The 24,256-nt window shown below is 45.0% G+C and overlaps 1 protein-coding gene across 1 annotated transcript in view; it reads left to right on the top strand.

Moving 5' to 3' along the window:
* Window positions 1–23,824, top strand: part of LOC147628839 (tRNA dimethylallyltransferase) — a 61,551-nt gene extending 37,727 nt beyond the window's left edge. Inside the window, exon 2 of the mRNA XM_086812002.1 lies at window positions 23,206–23,824. Within this exon, the coding sequence (XP_086668128.1) occupies window positions 23,206–23,311 (106 nt within the window). The 3' untranslated portion in view covers window positions 23,312–23,824. The remainder of the gene's footprint in view (window positions 1–23,205) is intronic.
* The last annotated feature ends 432 nt before the right edge of the window (window positions 23,825–24,256 follow it).

Raw genomic sequence — 24,256 nt, 5'->3', positions numbered from 1 at the left:
AGCTTCATCCATGTGATACATCCCTTATATGTGTGTATGCAGATGAACCACTTCTTATACGGTGATAAGATAGCTATGCCATGTGGCAACACGTGTGTGTATGTGTGATTATGTTGAGTCATAAGATAAGGTTATATACCTACAAAAAGGCATTCTACTCATCAATCAAGTCAACATTGAGTCGTGCAATCACTTGAGCATTACATTCTCTTCTCATAGTCTTTCTGCACCCTCCACTATGGAGCTCTACCCTCCATAGTCTAGCAGCAGCAAGCAGCCTTCAATTGGTATCAGAGCTAGAGCTCCCTTTGGTCCTCGCCCACACTTGTCCCGTGCTGTCCTTCGCGCCCCACACAGGTGTTTCATTGTCTGCTAGCGCAACTGCCCTGCCGCCACCTCCGTCGTTTTGCGCCGCCCACCTGGCGGACCCCATGATAGGGTGCCGGCCGAGCTGAGCTGAGTGCCACTGCACAGCCAACTGAGCGGACAGGGGGGTAAGAACCCTAGCTGAGCCGCCCGCTAACCAAGCAACGCTAGGCGCCCACATGCATTGCTGGGAGTGACCCCCTTTTCGCCCTCCCCGTTGGCCGTTTTTGTAACTATTTGGCCCTCCGAACTCTCTTTCACATGATGGAACTCGTGCTCGGACACATGGACAGGTGGATGGATACATGGGAACATGGTTCTTAAAGCTAGCATTGGACAAAGCACTAGTCTTGCTCACACTCAACTCAAACAACGGAATGGTTTGCAGGAATGCAAAAGCACTCAAACAAAATGGTTTGCAAAAGCGCTCAAACGAAATGCAGGATTCTCCCTCAGAAAAAGCAAGAAAAAGCAAAAAGTCAAACTATGTTGACCAAGAGCTAAGGACACCATTGGAAAGAGGACATCGAACTAGATCAAAAAACTGAAAGCCGCTTTTCCAAAAAGCAGCTCCAGGGCCAAAAAGCAAGGCCTTGCACTAACAAAAAGCAAAATCAAGAACTTTGGCTATTATTAATATTTAAAGAGGCAAAGCAAAAGCAAGGCAAGGAAAAAGGCAGGGACCCCCATCAAGTATATAAGTAGCTTGTACCCTCTTGAAGAATCATCTTGTGTGTGTGGAGATCTTGAAGAGAGAGAGAGAGAGAGAGAGCCTCCTAGAAGATTTATCATCATCATCTTCTTCCCTCTCTACCTCTTAAGCGCCGCCCAGATCCACCATCTCCACCTCAGCCACCGCCGCCGCCGGCGTCACCACCGCTTCCGTCAGTGTCTCCGCCGCCCACAGCTAGCTTCCGCCGGCGTCGCCACCGTGCCAAAGCCGGCTCCGCCGCCTGTTATCTAATCACGTTGTTGCCACTGCCGCCGCCACCGCCACTTTCCAGCACTAGTCCCTACTTAGTTGCGCCTCCATTGTATGCCCCTACTCCACCTGCTACCCTATGCATTACCTCTACCTCTTGCTGCAGCCCCTGCTCCGCCTGCTACCCTATGCATTACCTCTACCTCTTGCTACAGCCCCTGCTCTACCCTGAGAGAAGCACCGCCACAGCATCCGCCTACGAGCAGCAACTCCGCCTCCACTTGCGCTACCATCCAGCCACGGCCTGCACTACATTTTGAGGGACTACCGCTATTTGAAGAATACGCCACTTCCATCCCTTGGCAGAAGAGCCTCGGGCTGCCTTACACCATATTTTGTTGTGCTTTCAGCATCTTTATCCCAGTGTGTGCCTTTTATAAGATTTTTATCCAGATTGGGTGTAGAGACTTTTGTGGGTTTTGGAGAGCAACAGATTTGATCCAAATTTTGATATTGGTACCGACGTAAGACTCTTGTGGGTCATCCTCGAGGTGAGCTGGGCATCAAATATCTTGTGCCTCGACATCAACTTCAGCCCAACCTTGACATCGGCACTCTTGTTTGATATTGTAGTCATTCATTGTATTGGTCTTGGCTTGGAAGAGCCCGTGGATTGTTCCTGAAATGAAATCCTCAAAAGGAGGCAGAGCCTATTCCCCGCTCAGCGTGGTGTACTCTGTGATACCCCTATATTCCCATTTCTCTCCCCCCCCTTTCTCTCTCCCTATATACATCTCTTGTACATGTGGTTGAATCTGTCATTGCACGCTCTGTGGGGCTTGCAGTGGTATCAGAGCAAGGATTTCTCTTGAAGAAATCTTTTCTAGGGTGACAGAGCCATGTCAAGTGTCAAGGGAGACCAAGGGCCTTAAGAAGGGAACAACTACGAAGCCAACCCAGAACATCAAGGAGGGATCCAAGACTGCCAATCCGTCTCTCATGAGACCACGGCCATGACATCAGCAGAATACCGAGATTTTCAAAAGTTCAGACAGTATCTTCAAGATGAGGAGTTCCTAGCTTGGAGAGCCAAGAAGGAACAAGACTACAAGGAGGTCAAATGTCCAAAGACTATGCCACTGAAGTTGAAGCTGTGGAAGCTGCCAACGCATACTTACGAGCTAAAGGGGTTACCATTGGAGAGGAACCCAAAGCTACCCGATCTATCACTCATAGAGGACAGAGAGAAGTTGCCCCTAGACCCGCTCTATCTAATGCAGCTTCCTCAAGCCTAGCAAAAGAGAAGAAGGCAAAGGAGCCTTCAACCCACAAAGTGGACTTCAAGCCGAGAAGCAAGTGTGGCAACATATCTTAACAATTATTCAGCCGTCTCATTGAAGTTTAGCTCATATACTCCCATCCCATCATGTCACATGCACTCTGCATTGTAGTGCATAATGACAAGATGGCTCATCATCAGCGCAACACTGTACAGCAGTAGAACCCTTTAGGATTTGATATTTGTCATACGCCGTGACTCCATTGTAATCCTCAGTCCAGGATATGTATGGCACGAGCTACGTAGGTCATTAACGCCTCATCCTTAGAGAGTCAATCAGTCAGCCAAATTCCCTTAACCCTCTTGGAGAGAATCATTCATGCATGTAGAAGTCAGTAGAAGCCTTAGGGTTTGCATCAAGACATGTTTGCATTTTGCATAGCATTTATCCCATGTGCATGTAGACCACCTAGACCATTGCAGAAGGCTCAAGATATCATCCGGTATTTTATCCTAATTATTTGGCATTTTTTCCATATTTTTCTAGCATTTAATATCATCATTATCTTATTTATTTCATTAAGCAAGTCATGTAGCATTTTATGCTACTACAATCGGCCAGCTTTTGCAGCCAGCCGACCAGCACTTGCTCATATAAATAGCCATCACTTGCATCTCATTCAATCATCTCAGCATTCAACACTTGGCTCATCAACGATTCAGCCCACAGCAAGTAGATCTCATCATTCACCATCGTTTGGAGCAAGCGTTTCAGTCCTACATCCCTAGGAGCATCATCGCTTGTGCCATCAGCAAAACGCAGTACCATTCAGCATTCAGCCACTTTAGGGCTGAGCGTTTTCAGCATATACACAGTTTTCCGCATTCATACATTCATCGTTTTGCTACAACCCTTCCAGTGAAGGTAAAACGCATTTATACAATCATTTTCAGCATTCATTCACAGCCTAGAACAGTCACAATCAGCCCCATCTCTCAGCCTCACATGTACAGCCTTCCTATATTCCGTTGGAAGAGTGCATTGGCTTGAGATCGGTCATCATTGGTGCTATGCAAAGGGAAGAGGTGACAGTCACCTCTCGTCATGCATCTTCTCCACAAGGCACAAAGCTTGACAGGTATATGTATGCTAGTGCTCATGGAGGGCATGATGGTCACATGCATTCAAGACATGTATCCCATGGAAGGGGTGATAGCTCTGCCACTAGAAGAGCTTTGCCTACTGAATTGTCTCATGGAGAGACATTGCCTTATGCAGGAAAGTCACATGCAAATAGTTCTCAAGTTCGTGGAGCACATGCCACCGTGCTTCATGAAACTTCCACGATGGCCCATGGAGCCCATGCAGATAGGGCTGCCCCGTTGGATAAAAGGAAAAGAAAAAGAGAGGATCATGAGCCTCATGCCAGAAAGCTCAAGGAATTTAAAGCAGGTGACAAGTCCGTTAAGTTTGATGTTTTTCATGGAGAGCATGATGCTTCCAAAGTGTTAGCATTTGTGGCACAGTTTGACATTGCTTTTAGCGATGAGGACTTCACTGAGAAGTCTAAAGTACGCCATGCTAGCATGTTTTTGAAGGGGACCGCTGCTCATTGGTGGATCACTGAAAAGATCACCAAAGATCCCATTTGCACCTGGAAAGAGTTTAAGGACAGATTTTATGCTCAGTTCTTGCCACCTAATGCGGAGCAAACTCTCACCCAAAAGTGGGATGGACTTGAGTAAAGAGATCATGAAAGTGTGCAAGAGTACGTCAACAAGTTTTGGAAAGTGTTGCTTAAGGTAACTCCTTTTATGCAAATCACTGAGGATGAAAGAAAGAGGAAGTTTCGTTCCGGATTGCAACCAGCTTATCGTTCGAGCATTGAATTGCACCCAAAACATACGTTGCAACAGCTTACAACCTCTGCTCTTGCGACGGAGCAATTGGTGCTCAAAATTAAGCAAGATCAAGGCGGTTCAAAAGGCAAAGACAAGGCTGTCCCAAATCTGCAAAAAGGAGGACAGCCACCTAAAAAGAACTTCCTGGAGACCCACAAGGGAGATAAAGCTGAAAATACCTCATCTAAAGATCAGGGCCCAAAGAAGAACAAATTTGGCTTGACCCCCGAGCAAAGGGCGCAATATGCCAAGGAGGGAAAATGTTTTTCTTGTGGCAGCGAAGAGCACATGTTTCGACAATGCCCTGACCGCAAACCAAAGCATGAGGATAAGCAGACCAAGGCCAATGTACATGCAGTTCCCGATGTGCAGGGAAACACAAAACATGATGCAAAAGAGCGGATGGTATGCAAAGCTTGGGGTCAAATCAAGGATCAGCCCGCCTTATTCATGTTTGATGATTGTGCAACCGATAACTTCATCTCTATACAAACGGCAGTTGCCTTGGGTATTGAGGTAGAGAACATGGGACCTCAAATTGAAGCAGAAGCTGCCTTTGTTGGTAAAGAGGTGCAGGTTACCCCACTGATAGGGAAGTTGCGCATACATATCCAGGGCTACCTTGATAATGAGCATTTCTTAGTTGCACCACTAAATGGATGTGATGTATTGTTGGGCAAGCCATGGCATCATAGGCTTGAGCCCCGCAAAGAATACAAGACCAACATGATTTCTTTTATGCATAGAGACCGCATGCATTTCATTGATGCCGGCAAAGAAGGGGATTCCATCCCACTTGTATCTCACATCCAGATTAATAAAGCAATGAAAAAGTGTCTTTCTGCGTACTTGGTTTTTGTTCGTGATAGCATTGTACCAAGTCATCAAAATGTCGATGCTATGACTTACGATAGGCTGAATTTTCTTCATTGATTCAACGATTGTTTTGAAGATGCATTGCCAGGTGAATTACCTCCCCAAAGGTCCGAAGATCATCGCATAGATCTTGTGCCAGGTAGTTCTCCACCTAACAAACCCGCATACCGTGTGAGTACCGCACAACAAGAAGAAATCATGAAGCAGGTAAATGAGCTTTTAGAGTAAGGTTTGGTTCAGCCTAGTTCATCACCTTATTGCTCTCCTGTGCTTCTTGTTCAAAAGAAAGACGGGTCATTCCGCATGTGTGTGGACTATTGAGCTTTAAATAAGCTTACCATCAAGAATAGATTCCCAATTCCGCGTATTGATGACATTTTGGATAAGCTTGATGGTTCGGCTTGTTTCAGCCGTCTTGACTTGAAGAGTGGTTACCTCCAAATACGAGTGGTGCCACAAGATGTCCATAAAACTGCATTCAGGACAGCTTTTGGATTATATGAATTTTTGGTGATGCCTTTTGGTCTCACCAATGCTCCTGCCACATTTAATCGTATGATGGATAGGATATTTCGACCCCATCGCAAATTCACAGGTGTATTCTTTGATGACATCTTGGTTTTCTCCAAGAATGAGCAGGAACATAGAACTCATTTGGTCACCGTGTTTGAAGAGTTACGGAAGCATAAACTTTTCATTAATGCCAAGAAAAGTGAGTTTTTCCTTTCCGAGATACATTATTTTGGTCACATTGTATCCAAGGATGGAGTAACAATGGATCCTGCAAAGATAGAAACCATTCGGAATTGGCCAGAATTGCAAAACGTACATCAAGTACATAGTTTTCTGGGATTATGTTCATATTATAGGCGTTTCATAAGGCATTTTGCTATGATAGCCACCCCTCTACATAATCTCACAAAGAAGAAAGTCACTTTCAAATGGACTTCAAAAGAACAAGATGCCTTCTTGCAGCTCAAGCATGCTATCACATATGTGGACCCGTATTGATTGTTCCTGACTTGCAAAGGTCATTCGTAGTCGAATGTGATGCTTGTGGCGATTACATAGGGGTTGTCCTAAATCAAGAAGGACATGCAAAGCCGTCGTTTGCATGATGTTGAGCTTCATATGGATATCTATGAGAAAGAGCTCTTGGCAGTAATTCATGCCTTAAAGATATGGAAACATTATCTTCTTGGGACTGAATTTGTAGTCAAGACAAATCATCAAAGCTTCAGATACTTTCTATCTCAAACAAAGCTTTCGGAGAAGCAGATGAGAACGGCAAACTTTCTTTCCATGTTTCATTTTCAGATTGTGCATACTCCGGGAAAGAAAAATGTGGTGGTAGATGCATTATCCAGGAGGCCTTATGTGGCTACAGTTTCCGTGGCCTCTCGTCAGGAGTTATCTGCTATGCGAGATTTATATCATTTGGATGCTGATTTTTGCCTTATATGGACTGATTTGATGGCTGGTCACTCACATGCCTCTTATGTTATCAACGAGGGTTATCTTATGAAGGATAACTGCCTATGTGTGGTGAAGGATTTGCGTCCAAAGGTTATGGAGGAATGTCACGCTCCACCTTATGCTGGTCATAGAGGTATCATGCCCACTACACGCATGATTGAGAGATATTTCTTTTGGCCAAGCATGCGTAAAGACATTGAGGCATATATACGTGCATGTATTACTTGCCAAAAGGTGAAATTTGACAGGCAAAAACCTCCAGGTTTGCTTCAGCCATTGCCTATTCCCTCGCAACCTTGGAAAGTATTACCATGGATTTTATTATGGACTTGCCTAGATCCCAGCATGGGAATGATGCTATTTGGACCATTGTGGACAGGTTTAGCAAGCAAGCTCATTTCTTGCCCATCAAGAATACCATTAAAGTTGATCATATGGTCAAGCTTTTTCTTGCTAATATTTTCAGACATCATGGTATGCCTAAATCCATTGTTGGGGATAGAGATCCCAGAACTACGAGCCTCTTTTGGAGGGCTTTATTTGATAATATGGACACTAAACTTGCGTTTTCATCAGCTTATTATCCCCAAACAGATGGCCAAAGTGAAGCTGCAAATTCAGCCGTGTTGGATTTGTTGAAGTGTTATGTGGCAGATCAAAAGACTGCATGGAAGAAGTATCTTCCACTTGTTGAGTTTGCCTACAACAATACGATCCATGCCTCCACGGGAAAGACCCTGTTTGAGATTATTTATGGCAGAGTGGTATTGCCACCCATCCTTCGTACAAAGGATGAGATTTTTACAGCTGATGAATATGTTCGTGACTTGGATGTAGCCTTTGCTCAAATACGGACAGCCATTGCAAGGTCACAAGATAAGCATAAAATGGCTGCTGACAAGCATAGAAGGGACATGCAAATCAAAGAAGGTGATTGGGTTTTGCTGAAATTTGAGAAGGCCAGGCTTCAGAAGAGGCCAAGACGAGAAGGATCATATCCTAAGCTTTCTCCTCGCTATTATGGACCCTTCAAGGTGATTCAAAAGATCAATGAAGTGTCATATAGGCTTGCTTTACCTAGTCATTGGAAGATTCACAACGCATTTCATGTGAGTCTTTTTCGGAAATATGTGGGGCCAGATCCTGATGAGCCTGTCACAGAAGATCTGCCAGAGATTGATGAGCTTGAGAAGATCCTCCAACCAGAACAGATTGTCTTTCACAAGGAGCGAAAGCTACCTGCAGGAAAGCTTTCCAAGAGATACCTTGTGAAGTTCAAGAATTATTTGCCCATTGATGCAAAGTGGGTAAATGAGGATTATTTTGTTGACTATCCATAGTTGTTGCAGGCATATCTTGAGGCTTTTCAGTTGAGGACAACTCTTTAGAAGCCCGGGGGGATGTCACCAATTGGCTGACCATTTGGTCCATCTCCAGATTTGTGTCTCGTTCACTTGAGGCCAGGCCGGTGTCTCATGTGAAGGGGCCAGTATTTTTGCATAACATGGACGGGAGCCAGACTGGTGCCACCCGTGTGTTAGCAGGACGGTGTCGTATGGACGGGAGCCAGACTGGTGCCACCCGTGTATGACCTGGATTGTGTTCTATCCATGGAATTGTCACGCCATGGAAGAGCCAGTATTTGTGCCGTGTCTTGCCTATGGGACTGTCACTCGATAGGGAGGCTCGTGCCTGGATCTGTGTCTTACCTATGGGACTCTCACTCCATAGGATGACCGAGATTTATGTTTTCTGTCATGCCATTTTTGTGCCCGACAGATGTTTTGTACTTGTTCCGTGAACGGGAGATATGTCCATGATACTATTTGCACATGCACTCATGTTTTGCATGTTTGAAACTATTTTCGCATGACTTGTATTCTTGTGTTTGCCTGTTTGACGTGCCACTTCCTGAGCGGGGACGCCTGCCAGTGAATCGTGAAGTTTGCTCAGTCTTCTAACGAGTCTTGTTGCGTGTGAACAGGTGGTAAGTGTATTGCACTTGTTTGTTTAAAAGCTTTCTTTCTAACCTTTATTTTTATAAGGTTGTAAGTTCACATTCATTTAAAAGTGGGCACCCATTATGGGCACCCACATATGGACCAAGGTGGGGAGGGAAACCCCATATCACAGTTGTTAAGGTACATACGTCACAAAACCCTGCAGATGCTCTCACCAAGTGCTTACCCAAAGCACAACATCAGCTATGCATACAGATGGTGGGAGTGACTTAGCGTAAAGGCGCCATTTATGCCTTTAAGTGGGAGGTTGTTGGGTTACAGGCCTAAATGACCCCCTCTATGTACTCTTGTATATCTTTGTACATGGCCTTTTTTTAAAAGGCTTAGGATTTTTTTTAAAAAGTCCTTGGCCAAGTTCACATTGAACTTGGCCAAAGACTATTTTTTTTAAAAAGGTCTCAAGACCTTACTTTTAATAAAAGGGAACACAAGGACAAAATGCTGTAATGATTTTCCCCCAAAATCGTACGATCTCTCTCTCTCTTTGTGTTTTTCGAACCTCCACGCCTCTCTCTCTGTGTGCTCACGCCTCTTTGCTGCAGCCCCCAGACCACACTATTGGACCTTGTGCATCACCTGCTACCTTCCTTGCTCCCTTTCACTAACTACACAGTGATCTGGCATCCGGTACCATACCAAATATGCCCTCCTGTGCAAGACAATGCACACCTGACCTGGGACGATTGAGATGGATCCCTGGCTAACTCGTCCCGGACTGGGCTCACATGGGACCAGTTCACCATCCCAGGTCCTGCACCTTCTGTACAGATATGTCTACGTGGCATCCAAGTGCGGTATGCACGTGACACCTGCACTGCATTTTGAGGGACTGCATTTTGAGGGACTGCCGCTATTTGGAGAATACGCCACTTCCATCACTTGGAAGAAGAGCCTTGGGCTACCTTACACCATATTTTGTCGTACTTTCAGCATCTTTATCCCGGTGTGTGCCTTTTTAAGATTCTTGTCCAAATTGGATGTAGAGACTTTTGTGGGTATTGGAGAGCAACAAATTTGATCCAAATTTTGATATTGGTACTAGCCCGGTGTAAGACTCTTGTGGGTCATCCTCGTGGTGAGCTTGTCATCAAATATCTTGTGCCTTGACATCGACTTCAGCCCGACCTCGACATCGGCACTCTTGTTTGATATTGTATTTATTCATTGTATTGATCCCGGCCTGGAAGAGCACGTGGATTGTTCCTGAAATAAAATCCGAAAAAGGGGCGGGGCCTATTCTCCGCTCAGTGTGTACTCTGTGATACCCCTATTCCCATTTCTCTCTCCCCCTTCTCTCTCTCTATCTATATCTCTTGTACACGTGGTTGAATTTTTCACTGCATGCTCCGTTAGGCTTACACTTTTCGCCCTTGGCAACCTCACACTGTTTTATTTTCCCCTTTGCCACCAGCACCGGTTGACGCTCGGTAGCCTCGCACCTTCGCCCTTTGACAGCCTCGCACCTCAGCATCCAATTGTCTTTCTCTCCCGCCGCCAACCGACCCAACTGTTGTTCTCCCGGCGTCCTTTGCTGATCGTTCCCATCTGTTCCCAGCTCTTCAACGTTAGCCCATCGGCTCTCCATCTACGTCTACTCTACTGTCTACAGCATACAGCACCTGGAGAGAGCAGAAGTCATCATCATCTCTCAGCCATTACACTTGTACCTTCAAGCCTACAACATTATGGCTCTATCAACCACTCTAATCAATAGGTTCCCTAGTGCTGGGTTCCCTACCTGGGAGACCAAGATGCGACTTCTTTTGATGAGGGAGGGCGTATAATCTTTGGAGATGACGAAAACCCAGGAGCCAACAAGCTAAAAAAGCAGAAGTTGTGGCAACAACGCAATGAGAGAGCCATTGCACTAATCAGCCTCACTTGAGCAAACACTCGCTCGTCACATAGACTTCACGCAAACTGCCGAGCAAATTTGGGACAAACTAGAGACTCTTTTTGGTAACAAAATCACTAATTCTAAGTTTTCTTAAAGTTGAAGTTCTATGATTTGAAAATGCTAGATAATGAAGAATTTTGTGATCACCTTGCCAAGTTCTACTCACTAGTTCAACAGCTCACTAGCCTTAAGTGTGAGCCTGATGATGAGGACAAGGTGGCAGTTCTCACAAAAACTACGCAAGATTTTACCCGATTTCAGCAAACCATTGAAGTCATGCACATAGCTTCAACATCATTTGAAGATATGGTAGCCTTGTTGCTTAAAAAAGATAGAAGAAACAAGGAAAGTCAAGCAAGCAGCAGTGTGGATTATGACAAAGGTTTTGTAGGAGCACAAAAGAGGAGGACCAACAAGAAGATTCGGTGCACGTACTACAAGAGGATGGGCATAAGGAGACCAATTGCTTCGAAAAGCTAGAGAAAGAACGAGAGAAACACCATGCAAATCTTGCTGCTGAAGATGAAGAGGAACCTACTGAAGTGGAGAAGATAGTTGCAACAACGGCCCTCGTCTCCCTCAATGAGGTAGACGATGAGTGGGCATTCTAGCTGCCTTTATGTGTGTGTAAGTCAACAAGGGTTCTCTGCCCTAGGTAGTCTCTCGAAAATCTGATTGTATCTATGTCTGTGTGTGTTTTCCTTCCTTGTGTGTAGCAAGGACCTTGATGCTATAAAGGGTTCCTTTCTCTCATTTATCCCAATTAGGAGCCAGGGGGTGACTAAATTGCTAGCCTTGCTACCTCGGTTGCATTATATGATTGGAAGGCTATCATGACACGGGAGGTGTGCATGAGTAGTCAGCTCTGACACATGATGTGATGGGGTTAGAAGCTAGTATCTTTCTTTTGTGTTCGGGTCTCACCACCTTCGCTCCAAAGAGCTTCATCTATGTGATATAGCCCTTATATGTGTGTGTATGCACGTGAACCACCTCTTATGATGTGATAAGTGTGACATGTGCCAACACATATGTGTGTGAGAGAGATTATGTTGAGTCATAAGATAAGGTTTTATACCTACAAGAAAGCATTGTACTCATCAATCAAATCAGCATTCAGTTGTGCAATCACTTGGGCATTACATTCTCTTCTCACTGTCTTTTTGCACTCTCAACTATTGAGCTCTACCCTCCATAGTCTAGCAATAGCAAGCAACCTTCACTTCGGTGGGCCCGGCCTTCCCCCCAAACACCCCCCCCCCCCCCCCCCCTCCGCCTCTCTGGAGTTTTCCTGTTGCCCTCCAACCACGCTTGACCCCGAGTAGAGGCAGCCGGCTAGCTCCGTCTGTCATTTGATCCATCATTTTACGGAGCCGGTAGAGACGACCATTGCAACCTCTCAGGTGCAAGCTATTCCTCCAAAAGGTGGCCCCCATAGGGTGCAGGGACAGCTAGTCGACTAAAGCTTCTTCCATTGCCTTCCCATCAAAGTAGCTGGTATGTTCAAGGAAACGCTCCCATTCGTATGTGTGTGGCGTTATATCACTCCAAACCATCCACCCCAAAGAGTGGCGCGATGATCTTCTCCTTCTCACTGAGTGCAACACTAGGGACGGATTGGAGTATGGAGTCGGTGTCCGCCGGTTTATTCAGGGGCAGGCAATAGAGCTCTCGCACCATTTACATGACCTGTCACCTACGTATCATTGATGTGCTTACCCACCTCTGGCCCTTGGCTCGGATGGAGTTGGGTGGCTCGGACCACAGAGATCAAGCAAGGGAGATGGTGTCCTCCAGCCTTCGAGGTGCTGTTTTTTGTGTTGCTTCATCTTTCAATGGTAGTACCCCTTCCTATAGATACCTGCATTGTGAAAGGTGCAGTCCAAAGTATGCATACTAGAGGGCTCAAACAGAGTGACTCCACATGGAGGCCAAGATTCATGCCCATCTGGCGCGGCTCTATCCCAGGACCGACAGTGACTACTCTTCATCAAAACCCACGCCCAAGACTCTTCAAGCGGAGGGCAGTTCCGAAAGTTTCGCTTGCCACAGATCTTAGTTATGCGGATTGTCTCATGGAGGGTTTGGGGGGCCCACAGTGCTTTCAGAGGCGTGGTGTCCTTAGAGAGGAGCTTCATAGAGCAGCAATTTCTGGACCCATTGACATTCTCTTCCTTCAGGAGCACCATCTTTCAAAGACACATACCCGCCATTGCACGGGAAGATCCTACAGGGCAAGAGTCACTCACACCAATCAGGGCATGTTCCACTGTGAAAGACTTTGGGATTCTAGGATGCCTAAAAATAGTACAAGTACTGAGAACGGGGGATTTCCATCCGGCACGCATGTGCTTAAATCATGGATGCATGTGAATGACATGTTTTTGTGTCTTACCTACTTGGATGTGTGAAGGGATAGGTAGTGCCGGGGACACCTGGCATTGCATGCTGCCTATTCCCCCAGTGGAGTGCTCTAGGTTGTTGACAAGTTTCTCGTGCAGGGTAGTATACCATGAAGAAACAGCCGTACAGAATGGTGCAGCAGGGAAAACGGTTGGAGAAGAACCGTACAGCAGATATGAGGGCGTTGGAAGCAGCCGTACTGCAGATATGTTGGTTTGGGAGAATCGTACAGTAAAGATGACTCTTGGAGTCAGCCGCACAGCAGGCGGCTATGATCAGCCATACAGTAGAGTCCTCGAAAGGGTGTGGAGTAGACTGGCCTCCCCTCTAATGAATGTGAACACATTGATTTATAATCTGTCCACCCTTTGTATTCATTGAAACTTTGCCTCTTTACACAGTTTTTCAAGTCCTGTAAAACGGCACTATTTATCAGGGCTACGTAAGGGTTGGAGGCTGTAGGGCAACACCTGGACAGAGCATTAGCTGCAGGTCGGTTCTGTGCTGAGGTGTTCATATGACATATATAACTGTTGGTCAATCATTCAGGCCTAGTTCGAGGATCCAGCTGTAAGGTGTTGTACCTGCTGTACAATTCTGTACCGGCTGTAAGGCTGATCTCAGCTGTTGAACCTGCTGGTTTTATGGCAAAGAGAAGCTCCATATACACTCAGAATTTGAAGTATGGACATAGGATCAGTGCCCCGAGTCTATGGAGATCCTATGAAGCTGTGAAGTCGGTTGTGAAGGCTTGTACCTGAAACCATTGGTGCAGATTCTGAAGATCTGGGGACTTGTTGCTGAAAAGAAAAACAGAGGGCAAAAGTTTATGGTTTGTTCAATTGCAGTGAGAGAGATTGGGAAGTGATCCTGGGAGTTCCTGTTTGGTGTGACACGTTGCTTATTTTTCCCTTTGTCATGGACTTGGGAGAAGATTTACTTCTCTTTCCTAACTGGTGGTTTGGGAATGGGAAATGTGTTTGTTCTTGTCTTCATGCACGTGTTGGAAATCAGGTGCAAAGCACCCTCATACTTGGACTAAAGAAATATCCTTGGAATGAAGTTTTTCCTGAAGAGGAGGGGAAAAAGAGAGCTTAATTGAGGAGTTACAGGAGAATCAAGAAAAGGATTGTTCGGTCACTTGGTTTCATGATAGATTTGGAGATTGGGCCATGCAAGAAGGGCTTAATCCAAGAGAGATGGCCATTGCTTTCTTGCTAGATGAAGGTTACTAGTTATCTCGGAATTCCTCAGGGGCATTGAAGAGCCTAAAGAGAGGTGGCCATTGCTGTCTTGCTAGAATAAGGTTACCAATTATCTCGGAATTCCTCAAGGGTATTCATTGAAGAGCCTAAAGACAAACAGGATTCACTTATCAAGTTTCAAGCTCCCACAAACTACCAAGTGCAAATTGAAGTGAATCAGACACTACGTGCTCCAAAGAAGAAGAAGAGAACTTCCATGAGTGGAAGCGACTCTCACGAAGCAGACGCTTTCGAGGACACAGGCTCATCCAGAGGAAAGGCTATGAAAACTAGGAACAAATCAGCTTTTCGGAAGGCCATGCAAGAGAAAATGAGTGCAAGCATGTCAAGCTACTGGTGAAGAGGATTATATTCCCAAGGGACCACCCTACTTTCGTCAAGACGAGCTTGGTAGCTCTTTGTTGAAAATCCTAATATGAGATTAATCATGGTGTTGTGCAACATAGATTAAGCATTAACTAAGGTGGATTAAACCACACCAAAAACTCCATGACTAGAAAGAGAGAGAGAGAGAGTAGCACACTCAACAATACTCTATTGCATATGTTGTATGAACCATACAAATGAGAGGCTTCTAATATAGATAGCCTCAAGCCTAAATGTCCATACATGTGTCCACCTATGTAGCACTCTTATCCATCCACACACTCGAGATAATATCTAGCACCTCTAGGGTGGTGCGTTCACACACTCAAGCTCAAATTTCACTCACATTTTACATTGCACATTTCAACACCCCTCCTTAATGTAAACTTGGGTGTGTGCATACAATCTCTCCAACCAAATTATCATTCAACTCTCACCCCCGACAATTTGGCATTGCCAATCTCAACACTCTCTCTCAATTCAAGTTGGAGTATTCAACAAGTGTGTGCATGTGTCTAGCCAACCTAGACACCTCAAGTCTATTTCGAGCACCATTTTGCTCGAGCAGAGCCACCCAAGTGCTTTTTGGACACCCATGTGCCCGGGAAAAAAGGAACCAACCCACGTGCACCCAATTTGTGCACAACTTACGCACACCACTATATAACCATTTTGAGACTCTTGTCTCGGGCTGGGCACCCCACATGACGAGCCAATTGCTCTCACAACATCTCGAACTCCATCGAGACTAACACATGCATGCAATTCCTCGTTTTGAGCTTCCAATGAGCTCGGGTATAGTTACCCGCATAAATTGTGAGTGAAAATAAAAATACAAAGCCTTTTGGCCAAAGCCAAGCAACGGACCCTCGTAAATGGGTTGAGAGAAAGAAAATAGCCAATTGCATGCAATAGTGCAAAGGCAAAGCACCCGCAGGCTTGTGTGTGTGAATGTACCCTTAACAACACTAAGGGTTAGAAAGCAGCCATTATTGCTATACGCCATTGCCAATTTTTATGTAGCTACACACTAGACAACTGATGTGCTCAACGAGAGGTGAAGATAGACCCACCTTGCTGGCATTTGCAACACGGCTCCTTTTTGCAGATCATGTACACCCGCAAACTCGACAGTTACAGTCTGGGACCCATTCACATGGCCTTCTTCTCCACTTTCTTCCTCAAAAAAAAAATGCTTCTCCTCCAAGCACAAGTTGCAAAGACTGCTGCAAGCTCCTTGCTCTGCTGGTGCTTGGGCCTTGCTCTACTACTGCATGTCTTTGACCTGGTGACTCTACCACTTCCAGGGCAACCACAAACACGGGTGGCGTAGGAGGACACATCTTTTGCTGATTGTTCGCTGCTTCGAGTTTGCCATCGCCAAATCTGACTATTAGCTTCCTTAACTCCTCACGAGCTGCTCCTCTCAACCTTCTTCTTCGAGCTACACAACGCATCAGCGGTCCAGCTGCTTGCTTGTAGTGCCACTTCTTCCTTGCTTGCACGCAGGTTGCCACGTGATGCAACAGCCAGTTTCTCTGCTACTAGCAAATAGCAGTTCTTCTCTCTCAAACTTCCCAATGCTGGCTCAGAATAGCCTTTAGCCACAAGTCTTGCTTTGTACCTGTCAATAGTACCATTAGACTTCCTTTTGACTTTGTACACCCACTTTGTTCCAATGACATTCTTGCCTTTTGGCAAGTCCACAAGATCCCAAGTGTTGTTCTTCATGATAGAAGAGATTTCATCCTGCATGGCTTGCACCCAGTGCTCATTCTCATGTGCTTCTTCATAAGAAGAAGGCTCTTCTGAATCAAAGAGACCACCCATGGTGGCTAATGCAGACTCCCCATGATGCATATTCAATGCATGGCTGGAACTAGCCCTTGTTCTACCTGTCAATGGAGCTGCAAGTTTGCTATCTTGCAAAGTTTTCAGCAACCATCTTGGCACTGACTTAGCTGTGTCTATGGCTGTTTGCTCTTCCCTGACAAGATCTTCAACTTCTTCCATAGAAGGGGGCTGAATTGCTGGCTGTTCCACATGTTCTACATGAGGATTTTCTTGTGTAGGGGTTGGCTGATCTGAATCCCCCCTAATTGCAATGGGCAATAGCCCATCAAACATGTCCTGTATGCTTGTATCACGCTTTTTATACAAGCTGTACATGGGCTGTATTGAATTTTCAGCAAATACCACATCTCTATTGACAAAAATCCTGCGTGTTGTTGGATTATAATGACGGTATCCTTTGCTCTCATTGCTGTAGCCCACAAAAATGCATTTCAGTGCTTTATCATCTAGCTTTGTTTGGAGTTGTTCTGGCACGTGCATATGCCAAACACCCAAATGTACGCATATAATCCACTTTTGGCTTTCGGCTATACCAAGTCTCAAATGGTGTTATGGTTTTCAAAGCTTTTGTTGGACACTTGTTCAACACGTGAGTTGCACACATTATAGCTCCCATCCAAAAATTGTGAGGCAACTTTTGTGCTTTCACCATGCATCTTGCCATCTCCATGAGAGATCTGTTTTTCCTCTCAGCTACATCATTCTGCTGTGGTGTATAAGGCACAGTACATCGGTGTTTGATGCCCTTTTGAAGCATATAATCCTTGAATGCATTTGACATGTATTCTCCACCTCTATCTGAGCGGAGTGTTTGGACTTTACATCCACACATATTTTCACTCATTGCTACAAAGTGTCGAAAGCATGTAAACACCTTTGCTTTCGCTTTCAAGGGATAAACCCAAGCAAACGTGGAGTAGTCATCAATGAATGTGACGAAATAAAGATGCACCCCTAAGGATGGTGTCCGCATTGGACCACATACATCACTGTGTATGAGTTGTAATTTACTTTCATCTCTAACAGCTCCATCCCTGGGAAATGGTTTTTGATGCATCTTTCCCAAAATACACCCCTCACATACATGTCTTGTTGTAGAGTCAAGAGGCGGCATATTATCAACCATATGATGCTTCTGCAAAAGCATCAAACTTCAAAAATTTACATGCCCAAAACAAGCGTGCCATAGCTCTGCATCATGCATAGCAAGAGTGTGGGCAGTCAGTGTATTTGCATCATAAGTATGCTTGTCATAGCTGTCCAGCTTATACAAGCCTTTGTATCGTGTTCCGGAAGTGACTATTTCATAACCCATTGATGGGTCTTTTACCAAACACTTCCCATCTTCAAATTCAACCTTTAAACCTTGGTTGTTTATGGCTGAGACGGAGAGGAGATTTTTCTTTATCCTTGGAACATACAACACATTTGTCATACATATATTGGCACCATTGGCTGCAACAAGTATGACATTGCCAATTCCCTTTACTGGATATGTGGCATGATCTACACATATGATACAGTGCGGCCATTTGAAGCATAAACCAAGTGCTGAAATACATCTTTGCATGAAGTGATGTGGCTCGAAGCACCACTATCAAAATACCATGATACATCCTGTCTGTCAGATGCAATGCAAGACATCATTTTCTGAAGCACTTGTTGTGTCACTAGTGCATGTGACCAAAAAAGTGCACTCTTCCTGAATTGCATTTAGCCGATTGCTGTGCTTTGTCATCAGAAGAGCCTGCTACTGCATTGCCTACATCTTTCTTTTTCTCTTTTGTAATCCGCTTTCTACATTCATTGATGTAGTGGCCAGGCTTATGGCAGTAGTGACATTTGCCCTTCTTTTTAGGCTTGTTTGCATCCCCTTTGTCAGACTTTTCACCACCAGAAGAGGGCTGTCCATGACTAGCCTTACTAGACTATTGTCCCCCATGCTTAAAGCTCTTTGCTTTACCCTTATCCTTGGCTGTAAATGCCTTGTTTCCACTACAGTTGCTAGATAGGTTTGCTCTTCCTGCAAGAGTAAACCCACCAGCTCTTCAAAAGTGATGGGGTCACCACAAAGCCCAAGTAGGAAGGTGGTAAAGAATGAAGAGTGTTGGTGATCAGCTGTTTGTCTGGGATAACCTTATCAATGTTGAGTAATTGTTCCTGCAAATCTTTCACTTTGGTGAGATGATCTGACATGGAGTCACCCTCATTCATAAAAAGAAGATCCAATTGCCTCTTCAAGTAGGCAACTCTTGCCTCGTTGCGTACTTGATACATTGCTTCCAATGTGTCCCATGCAAGCTTTGATGTCTTGCAATATCGAATGTGTGGAATGATAGACCTTTTCACTGAAAGGGCTATCAAGGACATGGCCTGTGTATCCCTAGAGTCCCATCTCTTCTGCTCGTGTGGGAGCAGGTTCTACCTCAGGAGCTCTTTGAGCACCTCCCCTTTGAGGCGTTGCTGGCTGTATAGTAAGTGGGCGTGTGTCGTCACCACACACGATGCCTCAAAGCCCTTTGGCTACTAGCAAATTACGGATCATGAAACTCTAGAGGGAGTAGTTTGATCCATCCAACTTGTCCTCCTAGGTGAGCACACTAAATACATCTGTAGCATTTTGAGCCATGTTGACAAAATACACCTGTAGGCAAACCAAGCACCAATGTGCACTACCAGGCAACCAAATGTCCTGTGCAAATTTTTGCCTACAACCTGAAGCAAGTATAGACCTGCACCAAATTGTCCAATTACACACAATGTGTATACATATGTGACAAATCACCACTGTAATCCCCAATTACATGCTCCAAACTGAAAAGTCCCAATTTTTATGCACTGCAATTGCTTCAATGTGCAGTCAATTGTCCAATTTTCACAGAAGCCCCAAATTTCTGCAACTAGAAGAGTCTTAATTTGCTGATTTTGAACTTAATTTGAAAAACCCCCAAATTCCAACCAGAGCAGCATATTCAATTTTTGGCAATTCTGCATCAAATTGAGGAGTCTACTTATGGTGCTTCCTGCAATTTTTCATGCAAAGGGGAATTTCGCCAAACCCCCAAAATTCTTTGAACCTGCACCAGAATGTCTGCAACAAATGTATATATATTTTTGTTGTTTGAAATAAAAATACCTACAAGTGACCCGCTTGAGATGACCTGGTACAAAGAAGCCGAGATCATTCATGGGAGGTGGGTTACCCAGCTGTTGCCGATGGGGTGGGCGTAGAGCAAGCCATGGGTGGACTTCTTTGATCCAGGTACCCAGGCTTGTCACGAACTGTTGAGAATATCCCTTGGTCACCCTCGAAAGACTGTAGACTGGACGGAGGTGGGACAGAAACGCGACGGAGCTGGGACGGACGGAGTTGGCACCGTCGACGGGGAGTGGGCGGATCTGCGCTTTGGCCGCCTCGCATGGTGCCAGTACCTGTTGAGTGGGGCTGCGGTGGAGCTCTCCCCACTAGCTCCGTCCCTTTGTGAGACTGGATCGGGCGGCACGAGCGTTGACGGGCGGCGAACCGTTTGGGCAGAGGGGGGCAGCCCAGCTCTGATACCAATTGTTGGGGGACTCACACTCTCACACAGCAATGTTTCCTGCAGATTAGGGTTAGATGCAGGGAGAAGAAGCTCACACAGAAGAGAGAGAGAGAGAGCTAGACACAAAATGTGTGGTGATCACAAAATGCAAGTCAACCCTTGCATGTGAGTCACATCCATATAATATAGAAGTACAAAAGTTATATGGATAGAGTGTCCTTTCACACTTGATATCCAAGGGGAAAAACCACATGGGAAAAAAGTGCCCTTGGTTAAGCCCTGTTCACATGTAGCACTACCATAAGTGAGCATATGCCTACATTGTCCCCCCTCCCCCCAACCTCCCCCTCCCCTTGCCCCGCACCAAAGAAGTCTTTTTTTTGCGATTTTCTTGCACAATCATATGTTCCCAAGTTGCACATGCATCGCATAGGGTTGTACAACCTTCGTCCGTACAGTCATAATGTTGTACAATCGTTCGGATAGTGTCCCTACAATGGTGATGGAAAATGGTTTGGCATGCTTTTTTAGGCTCTGCAGTACTTTTGGGCTCTATTTTGGAGAGCTTTTGTTCGACCAAAGTGTGTGGGTTTGTCGTCCAGCCAAAAAGCTGCAAGGCGCCCTTTTTTCACTCCTTGTTTGTCACTTTGAGCATGCTTCTTATCAACCATTCTGTGTTGGGTGTCATTTATGTCTAATGGCTTGTAGACCCTAGACTGTGAATAGGCAAGGAAATCAAACTTCCCTGATTGGGGAAGTGTACTTTCCACTTCTGGAAGCAATGTGTATTTTCATTCCCTAGGAATACTTGGTCTATACACATGATAATTTGGGGGTGAAGCTAATCACTGATAGCTAAGATTGATTAGTCAGTTTTCTTGTTTAAACTTCAACACCCATCTCACAAGGTATGGATGAGAAGGTGAATTTGGTTCTAACTCAACAATGAGCTTTGATCAGAAAATTCAATAAGTTATTTGCACCTTGGGGGAAGCATTGAGCAACAGTGTGTGCCACAAACCCCTAACTTCTCGGGATATGCGGAGCATGTCAGACTTGGGCATGCGTTTGGATCATGCGGGTGGAACCCATATGGAGTCCAATGGCATGACAAGATGTTTTGGATCTCATACAGGGCCCTTGGAGATTTTTGGATGGTGTGTGGGTGGATTTTGTCTTGTAGAGGTCGAAATACTGTAAATGTCGGGTGACATCCGTGGCACCTGTATGGATTCGGGCGTGGTACACAAGGTGTACTAGATGATAGGAGGTATCTTTGGAATACAAGAGAGCTGAGGTGGTTCACTTCTATCACAAATCCTCTTGTGTGGGGACTTCTGCAATATGGTATCTCCGATCAGCTTCCTCCCAACTTGTCATGTGCACACATGGACATGGCTGGTTTTCCAGGCTAAATCCTGATTGGGCAGGAGATAAACAAAGGTTTAGAGAAATAAATAGGCTTTGAGAGGCACTGGAAGTTGTTCTTTAGACTTTGGAACACAGACCTTGTCGGCCAAGCTTATGAGGTGTTGGCAGCATTTTATAACATTTTATGTATTCATTTGTCCCATGGAATTGGCTGACCAGCAGCAGTCGGCCAGTTGGGAAAGCTTCCAAGTGCCTATAAAAGGCAAGACCAAGATTTATTGTGATTCATCTACCCCCAAGATGGGGCAGGTCATAGATAGGCTCTATGTTTCCTCTTTTGGAAGGCCGAAGGGCACAGGTTTTGTACTATCTTTTTGTACCATATGAAAATACTGAATACACAGCCATCTCTCTTTCTTCTCTCTGTGTCTATGTTGATTGTTCCTGCATCAGGATGTTCCTATCTCAGCGTTTAAGGCTGAAAGAAGACAAAGGGCTTTTGTGCATGTAACATTGGTATCAGAGCTTCAAGGTGATTCTAAGATACTGTTGCTGCTCATGTCCCACCCACCCTCATTGCATCGCTCATGATGAAACCATTGCCCGTGTCTTGACCTTAAGGTAGTATGGTGACCATGCAACATCGTATCAAAATCAGGCTCAGCAAGGCTAAGTGCTGAAGGTGTCCCAGAAGAAGTGCAAAAGTGCACAGGTCCAAGGAAAATAACTCAGCTCGTATCAAGACCCCTAGAAGCTGGTTGGTGTTAGGCAAAAAGCCCAAGGGAGGGGTTTCATAAGAGTCGGTAGCCATTTTGGGCCCGCGAGGAAGGCTTTTATGGAGCAACTCCAAGGGATGATAGTCATCCAAGGGGAGCCAATGGTGCCATGGTCAGTTTCAAGAAGAAGATTCATGTTTGTGTTCAGGGTAGGGCAAGAAGGCAAGGAGACAAAGTGGAACAGATGCACAGACCTCAACATCAAATTTGGAGTGGAATCAGAGTTTGGAAAGGTTTTCAGTGAAAAGGTTGCCAAGAAGGAAGGATGGCCTGTTTGGGTTAGAGCAAGCGGGGAAATGGGTAGTACTCAAGAAGGCAAGCCTTCATTAGAGAATTCAAGAAGCCAAAACTAGTGGAATCTCTGCTTCAAGGTGATGCATGTGGATTAGGCTCTGACTAGTTTTTAGACATATAAGGGTTTTCTTCTTTTCTCCTTTTGTTCATTCCCCGAGCTTAGACCATCCCAGGTTTATACTCTGTAATTGGTTCCATTGGTGACATTTGGCAGCTGGATCTCTCTCTCTCTCTCTCTCTCTGCACATGCGCTCTAGGAGATGTGGATCGTACCAAAAAGTAAATTTAAGATGTTCTTTATAGCTGTCGACTTCTTGCTTTCTCACTTGATTATTTTTCAGTTAATCTTTCAATTCATTTTTGGAGCATTTGGGATACTTGTAAACAGAAAGCCAAGTAAAAACCACAAAAAAAACTTTTGAGCCTTGCGTAGTGACGACCACCATAGATTAGTAATCACATGCATTAAAATCTCATTGTCAGCCATGTGTTTCCAATTTGACACAAGACAAGCTAGGTGTTTGTTGTGACTAAAATGACAGGACGATACTCGTGTGTCAGATTTTGATATACCGTTTCTCAAATTTTCTTGCAGATACCTGAAAAGTGGGCCTGGTAACCTTGATAGGGATGTGGAACGGAAATTCAGTTACGCCCTGAGTAGGGAAGACTTGGAGAATGCCATCCTTGGTGGCCCTTGATTTTAGTCGGAGATGAGATGAGGGCTCACAAAATTATTGCATCTTCAGATGTTGTATGCTCATCTCACTGCTGCATGCAACTGGGTCATGACTAGGAGTGCAAGAAGGCAATACTTAGAATGAATCATTCTGGAGCTTGTCATCATAAGTGCACAACAGGCTGAACTTTCTACACCCTGGTTGAAGGTTGTCGCGAAACCCCTTAGTCACGTGTCTGTGGGCCTTTTCTTGGCTAGCCATTCACAGCAAGCAGCTGGTCCCTGCTTTGACACTGTGTAAACTTGTATGCACGATACAAGCCAACACGTGCTCTAATCTTTTCTTAATTAAGACAAAAACCTACTTGTTTGCAAGAAAGAAGTCTAGCATAATCCTGGTTCTTGACCTTTGGAAATATAGGCCATTGCAAGTAGGGTTTTTATGATTTTGTACATCGTATTGCTGGGAGGACTGGCACTGATTCTTTGGAACCTGAAGTGAAGTTTGCCCCATCTGAAATTTTGTTTGAACCAACATGAGTCAGAGTGCCATCTCATTCATTTTCAGTTTTCCAAGGTTCTGGCTGGTAGCCATCATCTATTCTATTGACTAAGACATTAGCATTTGAACCTTGATCTACTACTGTTTCATTGCAATTTTGGTGGAAGAGAGATAAATCTTGTTACGTATCTTTAGAAGAGCGTGCCAACAAGCTGCGGGAGCATCCACAGATGACCTGCTTGGGCTTATATAATTATTTAAAGCATTTTGTAGGAGTGGTGTTGTCACTTTCTATCTCCTCTATCTGAAGAAGTCACCATTATCAGAGGACAATTAAACTCAGAAGGCACGTTGTAGGGAGACCACACTTTCACATCATGAAGACATTCATCATGTGGCATCTTGTTTTTAAATGATGGAAAGGTACCTCTACTGGTCCATGGGAAGTGGAATGATATTATCGTC

The sequence above is a fragment of the Cibotium barometz genome, chromosome 18 (assembly GCF_041138505.1).
Source record: "Cibotium barometz isolate CiBa-2024 chromosome 18, ASM4113850v1, whole genome shotgun sequence".
NCBI lineage: Eukaryota > Viridiplantae > Streptophyta > Polypodiopsida > Cyatheales > Cibotiaceae > Cibotium > Cibotium barometz.
The sequence above is the reverse complement of the archived record's forward strand: the minus strand, read 5'-3'. Positions and strand labels throughout refer to the sequence as shown.